The following is a 12,960-nucleotide window of genomic DNA, read 5'->3' as shown; positions in this document are numbered from 1 at the left end:
ATTGATTTTCAAATGTTAGACCAACTTTGTGTTGTTGGGATAAACCCCACTTGGTTTTGGTACATTATCCTTTTATGTATCATTGGAATTGATTTATAAAATTTACCTACGAATTTGGTATTCTATGCATGAGAAGGTCTATAGTTTTCTTGTAATGTCTTTCAGTTTCAGAATGAGGGCAGTGTTAGCCTCCTAAGAATGAATTGGCAAGTTTTCCGTTGTCTTCAGTTTTCTATAAGAATATGTGTGGAATTGATACTGTTTCTTTCTTGTACCTGCTAGTATTTGCCAGTGAAGCTGTCTGGGCTCCCACCATTCTTTGTTGAAGGCTCTTAACTACAAATTCAGTTTATTTAATAAATAGAGAGTGTTTCAGGTCATCTCTTTCTTCTTGAGTAAGCTGATAATTTGTGTCTCTCAAGTAATCTGTCCGTTTTATTCATATTGTCAAATTTATTGGTATGAAGTGGTTTATTATGGTCCTTGGTATCTTCTTACTCTCTGTAGACTGTTATGATGGACTTTCTGTCACTCCTGATGTTTATAACTTGTATATTTTTCCTAATCAGTTTGATAAGAATATCAGTTTATTGGTATCATCAAAGAGCCAGCCTTTGGTTTCATTGATTTTTCTCTATTGTTTTTCTATTTTCCATTTAGTTAATCTCTGCTCTTATGTTTTTTTTTTTTTTCTGCTTACTTTAGTTTGAATTTGTTTTTCTGTTTCCATTGTCCTAGGGTGGAAGTTGATTTTATTATATCTCCTTTGTTGGCTTTATACCCCTTTAATTGGTGGTTGATTTAGGATTTATTTTATTCATCTTTAACTTAATAGTGTGTATATTCAGGTGATATTACACCCTTTTATGTGTAGCACAGGAACCCGCAACAGTGCACTTGCGCTTCTGCTTTCCTGGCTTTCCTGCCATTGCTATCAGTAGACAAAAAAGGTTTTTGTTTGTTTGTTTCTTTGTTGTTGTTGTTTTGCTTCTGCATGTGTCAGAACCTTTGCAATATGGTGTAATGATATTTTGCTTTATGCAGTCAATTAGCTTTTAAAGAGGTTTTTTAAAACGGATTAAAAAGTATTTTATGTTTACCTACACCTTTGCCATTTCCAGTGTTCAGTTTTCCTTTGCGTGGATTCAGATTTCTAACTACTGTTGTTTTCCCTCTCCTTGAATGACTTCTGTAGTACTTCTCGTAGTACAGACACTGGTGATGAGTTCTTTCAGTTTTTATGTTTCAGAAAAATCTTTTATTTTGTTTTCATTTTTGAAAAGTACTTTTGATACATATCGAATTTTAGATTGCCTATTGTTTCAGTTCAGTTTACTTTAAAGATGTATCGTCAAAGATATTCTACTTTCTCCTGGCTTGTGTTGTTTCTTCTGAGAAGTCTATTGTCATTCTCTAGTTTGTTCCATTTTATTTAAAGTCTTTTTACCCCGGATTCTTTTTAAGATTTTCTCTTCATCACTAGTTTTAAACAGTTTCAATATAGTGCTTTAGTGTGATTTTCTTCATGTCCTTTGTTCTTGGGGTTCATTGAGGCTGTTTGTTCTGTGGGTTCATAGTTTTCATCAAATTTAAAGTTTTTATCCTGTATTGTTCAGATATTCTTTTCCTGNTGATTTTTTCCTTCTCCTTTCCTCTGGAGACTCTGATTGCACATACACTAAGCTACCTGAAATCTTCCCACAGCTCACTGATTCTGCAGTTTCTCCACTCCTTCCACCCCAAATTTCCACCCCCCTTTTTTCATTTGAATATTTCTCTCTTGCTGTATTTCATGGTCATTAATATTTTCTTTAGCAGTATCTAATCTGTTGCTAGTCCTATCTTGTATAATGCTCACCTCCCCTATTGTATTTTTCATCTCTGAAAGTTTGATTTGGATCTTTTTTTTAAGATAAATTTTTAATTTTAGAATAGTTGTAGATTACAGAAAACTTACCAAAATAGTATAGAAAGTTTCCATGTACCCCCTCACTCAGTTTCTCCAATTTCTTAAATTGTGGTAAAAAAAAAAAAATATATATATATATATATATATACACACACACACACACATATACATATATACATACACACACACAACATAAAATTTATTACCTTAACTATTTTAAATGTATAGTTCAGTAGTGTTACGTATATTCACATTGTTGTGGAATAGTTCTCCAGAACTTTTGTCATCTTGCCAAATTGTAACTTTATACCCATTAAATCACTTCCCTTTTCCCCCCGTCCACCCATACCCTGGTAACCACCATTCTGCATCTTTCTTCTGTGAATTTGACTATTTTAAGTAGAATCATACAGTATATATTTTTTGTGACCAGCATTTTTCATTTAGCATAGTGTTTTCTCCCATACTTGCTTTTTAAAAGATTTTTATTTTTATTTATTTATTAAATATTTTATTTATTTGTTTGACAGAGATAGAGACGGCGAGAGCAGGAACACAAGCAGGGGGAGTGGGAGAGGGAGAAGCAGGCCTCCTGCTGAGCAGGGAGCCTGATGCGGAGCTGGATCCCAGGACTCTGGGATCATGACCTGAGCCAAAGGCAGACACTTAACGACTGAGCCACCCAGGCACCCAAGATTTTTCTTTTTTTTTTTTTTTTATAAAGATTTTATTTATTTATTTGACAGAGAGAGACAGCCAGCGAGAGAGGGAACACAAGCAGGGGGAGTGGGAGAGGAAGAAGCAGGCTCCCAGCAGAGGAGCCTGATGTAGGGCTCGATCCCATAACGCCAGGATCACGCCCTGAGCCGAAGGCAGCCGCCTAACGACTGCGCTACCCAGGCGCCCCAAGATTTTTATTTTCTTTAATCTCTACACCCATCTTGGGGCTTGAACCCAAAACTTCTAGATCAAAATCCACTGACCAACCAGGCACCCCTCATTTTTTAATTTTTACATCTTTTTTTTTTTAATATATTTTTACGGGACGTAAATTATTGCATTTTAAAACAAGAAGCCTACTTGAATCTTCATCTTCCTTTAGTTGTCTCATTCTTTTTCATTCATAGCCAATTTTGAGAGAGAGTTTTACTAAATCCTTTTTTTTCTCCTTCTTTTCAGTCCTGCTCTTACTACTTTGTTTCCCATCCCACTCCACTGAAATTTTAGATGTCAAAATAATAGTTAATTTTATTACTTATATCAGTATGCACAGTTTCAGTCCTTATACTAACCCTCCCCCCACCTTTGACGCTGTTGACTATACTTTCATTTTTGAATCGTTTTTCCTAATTTCTCAGCTAAGCTCTATATATTCCTCCTTTATTTCCTATTTTGACAAATGGTATGATGACCTTCCAGGTCCCCCAATACAGAAGCCATTCTTGATTGTTTCCTTTCCCTCAACTAATCATTTTTCATGTTCATGTATTTCTCTTAACATTTTTTGAATTTCTTTTCTCCCCTTTATCTTCATGCTAATCACTGCTGCCGCTTCCTAATAAAGTTCTATCGTTTGCATCTTGCCAAATGTAGTTGCACATAATTGGGGGGAAAACGTTATTTTCATTGTTTTAATAGTGTAATTTGATTTTTAAGATTTATTTTCCAATATATAACTCTCCCTAATTTTATGAGGACTCTTCTGTAAAAAAATCAAGTTCTTTATGTATGGATTAAAAAGAGTTTTTCAGGTTTTTTTTTTTTTTTTTTGGAGCTTCCTGGTTGGTGAATAAGAATGAATCTTCATTCCAGGAGGGTGGTGCGTCCTAAACTTCACAGGGACAGGAGCTCCTGTGCTCCAGACCCTTCCAGACCTCACACTGTGTATCTCTTCACCTAGCTGTTCATGCGTATCCTTTAATATCCTTTGTAGTAAAGTAGTAATCTAGTGTAACCTATATGGAACAGGCAATATCTGAATGAATGGCACTCATGGAAAAAAAAAAAAAAGTGGAACCTGGGAATCAATTAATATTTCTAGTGAAAAAGAATGTGATTAGTTGCAGACTGAGGGGATGGGAAGCAGCAGTGTAATGGATTACAGACAGACCGTTTTATATATAATATGTAAGAATTTATAAAATAAATGCTCCGTGAGCAATCTTAAAATTTTTTTTTAAAATGCCTTTGCAGGAGAAAATGTTATTATATTCATATAGTGTACTAGAATCTCATATAAATATGTTTACTATAAATACTTAGGTTTTTTTAAAGATTTATTTATTCGAGATAGAGTGAGAGCATGCGCGTTCATGCCCATGTGTGGTGGGGAGAGAGGCAGAGGGAGAGAGAGTTACAAGCAGACTCTGCGCTGAGTGCAGAGCCCATCACAGGGCTTGATCTCACAACCCCGAGGTCATGACTGAGCTAAAACCAAGAGTTGGATGCTCAACTGACTGTGCCACCCAGGCGCCCCAAAATACTTGGCTTTTTAGCAAGCAACAAAATAAATTTTCTGGTATCTCAGTAATATTGCTAATTAAAAGCAAGTCATGATATACTCTAGGCAGTTAAAGGAAATACCAAAAATTTCAACAAAGCCCACAATAAAATATAACAAATACCAATAAATTCTTTACATAGTCACAGTATATGTGGAGAATACTTTGTACAAAAAGGTACAAAGCATTCAGCATTATTTGAAGTAATTCTAATACTATGTTTATGTAAGCAGTGAAACAAATATTGCATGTAAGTTCGTGGTAAGCTGCAGAAAAAAAAAAGTCATATCAGAGCAATATAATAATAAAAAATATCCATAAGGATTATAAATTTTCTAATATTCATCAGAATTCAAAACATTATTGTCTTCAAAGTCACCCAAAATTTCATCTCTGAAGCTTGAAAACTTATTACTGTTGAAACACATGACTTTTTTTTCCCCCGAAATAAAACCACCAGCACTCTTTGAGTTAGAAACAGTCACTTCTATCTTCAAGCAATTAATAATTCTTATAACCATCAAAGGACGTTACTGCGCAAGTTTTTCATGACCATAGAGTTGCAAAAACAAATAACACATATTCTGCTTGAGTAAGCCTCATAGGAATCAGAATTTTATAGCCAATAGGACATTTGTCCTGTAGGTTAGGTCATGAAGTAGCCAGCAGAGCTTTTCCTGATGTAGAGACAAATTTTTCTACTTGGTATGCTCCATCTCCATCAGAATGTTTTCCTCCTGCCCAAAAATATACATTGGGGACAGGTGTGGCAACTTGTCAGTTATCAATAGAAGCCCCATCAGAAGTAGGACAGGACGATATGTGGCCTTTAGTCCATAATACAGGCACATTAATTGGATGTTGAGTGATTCTTTGGTGAGTTTTTGGAGGAAGGGAGGTAAATATCTCTTATAAACTGGCACTTACAGTATTTTCAGTGGATCAACAAATTAATGGAGGGGTTGCACTGATTCTTCTTCACAGTTTCCTGGCACAGTTCTTTACAGTCAACTTGTTTGTAACACTTGGATTTAAGAGAAATGTTCAAATAGATGCTTATGCCAAGAAACATAGTTATTTATGGAACTAAAGTTATTTTCTTTGTTTGACTCTTTTAAATTAAGCAAATAGTTTTCTAAGATATGTTCTAGGAATATAAGAATATAAGGAAAATAAGAACCTGTTAGTGTCCAGAGCATATTTAGGGCTTTAGCTCATTAGCTATTATGTTAGTTTGTAATTTATAGATCAGGAAACAGAGACTCTGAAAAATAAATTGATTTGTTTGCATAAGTCGTTAGTACTGGAATTGATTGTTAAATCATAGAAGTTAATGTTATTTCCCTTCAATTTAATTACTATGCTACATGACTTTCTTATTTATAGTATACCTAGAGAGTGGTATCGTAGAAATGAATATAAACTAATAGGTGTGATTTCTTTGATTACAGTGAGAGAATCGAAGAAGCTACTGACCATAATTCTGAAAAACATAGTAAAAATTAGTAAAAGAGAAGGGAAAGAATTGCTGTTGTATTTTGATGCATCATTAGAAATCACTAGTGTGACACAAAAAATTTTTGGTGCAAATAAATATAGGGTAAGTGTTTAAATTCTTTTTAATATTTATTTTCATAAAATTCTTTTTAGTATTTATTTTCATAATTCTGGAAACTTTCGGTTATTTAGGGCTATAAGTTTCATTGATTTTTTTCCCCCTAGAATTCTTAAAATATGTTGGTTTTTAGTTCTTTAAATTTTTATTGTCGCATAGCCATCAGATTGTTAGCCATATCCTTGAGACACCTGTTAGAATCTCAGATGACAAAATAAGCTGCAGTATTAAAAATATTTGATGAATTCCTGGTAGGTGTTTAAAAAGTGAATTGAGAAAAGACCATGTTTTTAAGATGTTAAACATTTTGAGGATTACAGAATCTACCTCAGAAGAAGTAAATAAGAGGCAGGTACAGAAGTTGAGAAAACAGAATGCTCATTGAGAGTCAGATTTGAAGGAAAGGCTATTCAGATGGGGTTTGAAATGGCCTTGGAAATTGATGGGTGAAATTTAGAGAAGATGCATTCTAGGACTGTGGAAGACATCATGTCAGTAAGGTGACAGCTCATGTTATGTTTCAGGGAGCTACTCTGTTGACAAGCTTGGATAGTGCATGTCTTAGTCTGTTCAGGCAGCTATAACAAAAATACCGTAGACTGGGTGGCTTAAATGACAAACCTTTCTTTCTTGCTTGCTTGCTTTTCTTTCTTTTTTTCTTTCTTCCTTTTTCTTTTCTTCTCTCCTTCCTTCCTTCCTTCCTTCCTTCCTTCCTTCCTTCCTTCCTTCCTTCCTTCCTATTTATTTCTCATGGTTCTGGAGGCTAGAAGTCCAAGATCAGGGTACCAGCAGACTTGTTTTCTGGTGAGGGCCCAATTCCTGGTTCACAGTGGCTGTCTTTCCACTGTGTCCTCACATAGCAGAAGGAGTGAGGGAGTTCTTTGGGGTCTCATTCTATAGCAGCACTGATCCCATTCACGACAGCCCTGCCCTGATGACCCAGTCACCTGCCAGAGGCCCCACCTCCTAACACCATCACCTTGGGGGTTAGGTTTCAGTATATGAATTCGGGGGGACACATTCAGCTCATAGCTGTGCAGAAGATTTATGGTGAAGAAAAATAGAGACTGTATTTGTGGAGAAGGGTATTTATATATACAAAATAATGATTTGAAATAATTTGAGAGTTTTGAAAGGAAACAGGAAATAATTGCATTAACATGCAACGAACCGGGAGAAAATGACATCATTTTGAATTAATTTTAGGAATTTACCAGAAAACAAGGTATTTCAGTTGCCAAAACATCTGTGCATATACTTTTTGATGCAAGTGGATCACAGGTATGTGTCTGACTTACTTGATTTTTATCATTGGGCTAAGTTGAACCCTAAATAATTGCACAATATTATGTTGGACAGTGAATATCTAAAAAAATAAATTTTCTCAACATAAAATGCCCCAATACGGTATATGATTTTTTTAAGCATGTTATTAAAGATCATTTATTTTAGTATAGAAGATAGTTATTAATATCATTTTGTAACTTTAAAAATTAGGTATATATGTCCTGCCACTAATGCCAAAGCTTGTTTTATGTCTATTGACATTTGAAAATATGGATGCTTTTTGTTGGGTTACTTTGTAGGAATAAGTACATAGAAAATAAAGAGTTGACTTTGTAAGTGTGGGATGAATGGGCGCTTTATTAAGACATCCGGTGATTTTTGAGAACTTCCTGTGGTTTGCAGTTTGAAATACTTTTTTCTCTACATTCTCCAACAGATTCTAGTGCCGGAAAGTCAAATCTCACCCATGGAAGAGGAACTCATTAGTTTGAAAGAAAAACCTAACTCCCAAAAGGAATTTGCTAAGCCTCCAAAATATATCAAAAACGGTAATCAGGGGGACAGAAAAAATAGTCAGCCTGAGGTAAATATGGTGCCAAAATACTTGTTTATTAAACAGCATAGATCAAATCATTGCTACATATAATTATAGAAAAAAAAATCTAGAATTTACCTTAATGGCCTTCATCAATAACATTCAGAGTATTTCCCCTGCCTTTTATAAATGCAAACAAAAGATAGTGTTTTGGCAATTGTGTTTACGTGTAGGGATAAGAGGGTTAAGACAAGGTATACTATATACTTGTAAATTCCAAGTTAGAAATATATAAGAAAGCACCACTTGTTAAATTTATCCTGTCTGTCTATATTTGCTTTTGGCTGTTATGTAGAATACAAATCCATAATGTAACGTTCTCTTTATTTGCACAAGGAAAGGAAAGCTAAATAATAAGTTTTTTTTCCTCCTCCTCCTACCAGTGAAGGCTCCTCTAGACCACATTCAGCAGAACCAGTTCTCAGCCTTTGTGTCTTGTGACACTTGACATTGCTAACAGCCCCGTCTTTCTTAATGCCCTCTCCTTCTTTGCTTTGTTAGCCTGTTAGTTCTCTTCCAACTTCTGTTACTACCTTAGAGATACCTTCTCTCCTTGCATCCTAAATGTAGATTTGCTCTGAAAACTTGACTCAGCCTCCTGAACATCTCTGTGCCTTCTCCCTTAAAGAGCTCCCTTCATGTGCATAGTTGAAGCTCTTGAAATATACCAGACCTCTCTTCAAAGTGCTACAGCCCAGTCTCCACTTATTCTTTTGAATGTTTCCTTTTGTATGTCTCTTCCTTTCCTGAAATCTAACCTCAAACACTTTTATCTTTTGCTTCAAATTTGCATCTACCTCCATACTTTAGTAATGCTACCATTAATTTTCTGATGGTATCCTGAATCCTGCCTCCTCTCCCCTGACACCTAGGACCAAGGTACTAGTGATGGTTCTTTCACAGTACCTCTCACATCCTTTCCTCCTCATTCCCTCTGCCCTTACTCATTTTAGCACACCTAGCTCAGTTCAGCAGCCTCCTCTTTGGCCTTTGACTCTGCCAACTACCCCATGTGGTGTTCCTTCCCTGGTTTTTCTTAATCCCGGAGTCCCTGTTGCATTCTGCTCAGAAAGTTGTGGGATCTCTGTGTTTATCTTCCTGCATCTAAATTTTGACTCAATCCTGAGACCTTCTACAAGTTCATTTTACTCTACCTACTCACCACATGAGTAAGGTTAACGGCTTTCCTGCCTCTTTTTATGTCATACTAATTCTTGCCTCTATACCTTCATTCATGTTGTCTGTCTTTTTTTTTTTTTTTTTTTTTACCTTCCCTCATTTAAAGTGCCCTTACATTTGCAAGTCTTGATTAATTTTCACTTTTCTTCATGGACTTTTTCCTGTTTTAGTTTTTACTAATTTCTCGCCTTTAGGCGACTTTAACTCTCACAGGCTCTTCCATACATTTTGTCATGTTGATATTACCCACTGTTTTTTCCCCGTTAGTCTTGTGTCCTTTGTTAAATGAAAAATGCCATCTTCTGTTTTCCTTGGACGATTAAATTATAAAAGCCATTTTCTGTGTCTTTATATCAGAGTCATAATGAGTACTTATTTAAAATGCTGATTCTTAGGGCCTCCCACCTTAAATGTATTGAGTCATAAACTCTAGAACTAAAGATCTCTAAGAAACAGTGCACTGTTGTTAAAATACCACTGTGTTTTTGTTAAGGATTGACTGTTTTAAGCATTTATATGAATAAGTAACTTCCCAGGTCCCATTCACTATGCCACTAGGAACTGTCTTTTCTTGAAGAATCCATTGGTTCAATAGTTTGTTTTCTGGTTAATCATAGAATTCCCCCTTTTCCTCTCCTTTCCACCTTTCCTCCACACCCCATTTACAGACCTATTAAAAACCGTGCCATATTTTTTTCTTAGTCTTAGGGGCAGATGCCTTTTAAAAAATAGCTCTCCTCTGTGTCTTTACAGTTTGTCACTATCTATGCCCTTCCATGGCGTCCTCTGAAGCTCTTTCCCACTTCTGTTCATTGACTCTAGGATGAAGTTAGAAAATGCACATCTTTACTGGAATCACTAGCTCCTGTGCCACTGAGTCTCTGAATTCCTGTTGCTGCTTTTTACTCCAAAGTCACTTTAGTCCTCACAGAATATTAATAACAGTTTTTAAAAATGTGTGAAAATTCTGAAGAATGCTTAACATTATGAAAGCATTCATAAACAAATTTATATAAATATACATAAATATGTATCCAAACATCATACATATTTGAAATAGAATAAGAAACTGAGCCATCAGGCGCCTGGGTGGCTCAGTCAGTTAAGCATCTGCCTTTGGCTCAAGTCATGATCCCAGGGTCCTGGGATGGAGTCCCACATCAGGCTCCCTGCTCAGTGGGGAGTCTGCTTCTCCCTCTCCCTCTCCTGCTCCCCCTGCTTGTGCATGCTCTTTCTGTCAAATAAATAAATCTTAAAAAAATAAAAAAGAAAAGAAAAGAAACTGAGCCATTGGTTATAGATACACTCAGTACCAATAAAATATTTTCAGCTAGTATTTAAAGGTGCTGTATTTCATGTCTGATATCCATAAATAATTTTTAAAACAAGTTTTGGCTACCTGTTCAATACCAAATATTAGGGTAAAACCTTTCAAGTCAGCCTAAAACACAGAAATTTCTGGTTATCATGTTGTTTATAAAATACCATATGTTGGGGCATCTGGGTGGCACAGTCAGTTGAGCATCCAACTCTTGGTTTTGGCCCAGGTCACGATCTCAGGGTCCTGGGATTGAGCCCCACATGGGGCTCTGTGCTCAGCATGGAGTCTCCTTGTTCCTCTTTCTCTGCTCTTCCCCCTGCTTGTGCTTTCTCTCTTGCTCTCTCCATCTGTCTCTGAAATGAATAAATAAAATCTTTAAACAAAGTACCATATATCTTTTGTGTGTAGTCAAGGTAAAATATTACAGATAAAATTATAAAGTATTTCATTTTAAAAGAGAATGTGTGTTTACTGTGGCTGCTTCTCATGGTTTCAGATAATTACTCCTAGCAAAAGAAAAATGTCTGAAGCATCAATGATTGTTCCTGGTGCAGACAGATACACTGTGAGAAGTCCAATACTTTTAATTAACACATGTAAGTTTTATAGTCTTAAAAGACTTCTAATAAACATTTTTAAAACAGGCATTTTTTAATTCAGAGATACTCTGGGCATAATTTACATAGAGAATAAGTTGGGGATATGGAAATTGTTAAGATACAAACCACAAATGTCTTCTAATTGTCAGGAAATTCCGAATTTCTAAGCGGTATATTGGTTATTAACATGTAAACATTATTCAAAGTGTTAATACCAGCGTTAATAATTTATTGTAATTTAAGTGGGAGTCAGCTGTAACACAGTGGATAAAACATTGAATTAATCAGGATGCTTGGGCTTATTTCCCTACCCCCAGGTGTGTACTTTGTACAGATTATCCTCCAGGTAAGTTTAGAACCGGTTTTCTTTTTATAAAATGGAACTGAAGTGTCTGTCTCATCAAGTTGTTCAGAAGACTAAATAAAAATCATTCACTCAACAAGAAATATTGTGAAACATTTAGTGCCTGGTACATACTAAGGACTAAATACAAATCAAAAAATAATACTATATAGTAGCTGCTATAAAACAGTCTTATTTAGTCTATATGACAATTTAATAGTGTTCTGTTCCCAAAATCCAGTTGCCTACTGGGCAGTTATCTAATGTCCTATAGCCTCCACAATAAATTCATCTTCCCACCCTCCCTGCCAGTTTTTTGTCTATTTCTTTCCTTGGTAAATGGCATCTGTATCCATTTATTCATCTAAACCAGAAACCTGGGACCCATCCTGGCACCTCCCTTTTTTTACCTTCCTCATCTGAGAAGTACCTCAATAATAGCAATATGTCATTTTAAAAGCCCTATAAATAGAGCAATCCTTTGTCCTCCTTTTTAGCAACACCACGAAGAGGAAGAATTAAACCACCACTGCAAATGAAGAGTTCTGCGGAAAAACCTGATATACCTAAAACATCAGAAAGTGGAGTAGACAATGCTGTATCTCTTACATCTAGACCATCTGAAGGAAGAAATGGTGGAGATAAGACAGACCAAGTAATTTTATTTTGAAAACCTTTTTTAAAATTAATTTTATCAAGTTATTGTAGAAATACATATTGAGTTAACTTCTTTTATAAGCAGTGAGTGCCTCACTTCGTTTAAAGTATCTATATCTATCTATATATTATTTATTGTTCTTGAGAGTCAGTTCCTTCTGACAGGACCTACTTATTGTGCTAACAGTAAAATTGAGGAATATCCATTCAGTATAACTCTGATTTATGTATTCAGTAGGAGAAGTGGACTTGCCATCATTCTTTAGTTTATTATACAAGTTAGTGTCTGCTAGAAATGTAAGATACAAGTAGACTCTGTCCTTAAGTATTTCAAAGTCTAGTGTGGAAATTAGACAAATTAATAAGAGAATTATAACATTGTATAAATGTTCTCAGATTATACATATAGGATGCAGGAGGAACCTAGTGGAGGGGCAGGTGCCTAACCCCAGAGCTCGAGGGGAGGGTGAAGATCAGGAGATGCTCTTTAGGGAAATGGAGAGTGAGTTGGTTTTTGAAGGATCAATTAAGGTTAGTCAAATGGACATCAAGGATAAGGGCATTCATGCCAGGTAGCTAAAGGGACAGAACAGAGAATAGCTAAGAGAAAGTTATTTCTGGAGAGATGGGGTAGTCAGAGATATAGATAAGTTTGTAGATGAGAAGTGCCTAATAGCTTTTGTTTTCTCTGAAGTGTGTGGTGAACATGGTGAGATTTGTCTTGGCGATATGCTGAAGTAGAGGGCTCAGGGACATGTAAAGACTTGAAACAGTTACTAAGAGATAAGGGGGAGGTTATTAAGGGATAATGAAGACCCTTTCAATATAAGACTGAATTTTATCATGTTATCTAATGTCCTTTTTTTACCTTGGGTCAGAAATATGTGTCATTTTTCTCCAACAAAGCACAGTAAAAAGGAATAGGCGGTGAATTTTTTTAAAAAACGGTTATGT

The 12,960-nt window shown here is 35.6% G+C and overlaps 1 protein-coding gene across 1 annotated transcript in view; it reads left to right on the top strand.

Moving 5' to 3' along the window:
- SYCP2 (synaptonemal complex protein 2) overlaps positions 1–12,960 on the top strand; it is a 79,307-nt gene that overhangs the window by 36,503 nt on the left and 29,844 nt on the right. The window contains exons 15-20 of the mRNA XM_040638540.1: positions 3,684–3,728; positions 5,862–6,010; positions 7,232–7,306; positions 7,749–7,895; positions 10,904–11,003; positions 11,847–12,004. Of these exons, the coding sequence (XP_040494474.1) occupies positions 3,684–3,728; positions 5,862–6,010; positions 7,232–7,306; positions 7,749–7,895; positions 10,904–11,003; positions 11,847–12,004 (674 nt within the window). The remainder of the gene's footprint in view (positions 1–3,683; positions 3,729–5,861; positions 6,011–7,231; positions 7,307–7,748; positions 7,896–10,903; positions 11,004–11,846; positions 12,005–12,960) is intronic.

This window comes from Ursus maritimus, unplaced genomic scaffold (genome assembly GCF_017311325.1).
Source record: "Ursus maritimus isolate PB19 unplaced genomic scaffold, ASM1731132v1 scaffold_22, whole genome shotgun sequence".
Classification (NCBI taxonomy): domain Eukaryota; kingdom Metazoa; phylum Chordata; class Mammalia; order Carnivora; family Ursidae; genus Ursus; species Ursus maritimus.
The sequence above is the reverse complement of the archived record's forward strand: the minus strand, read 5'-3'. Positions and strand labels throughout refer to the sequence as shown.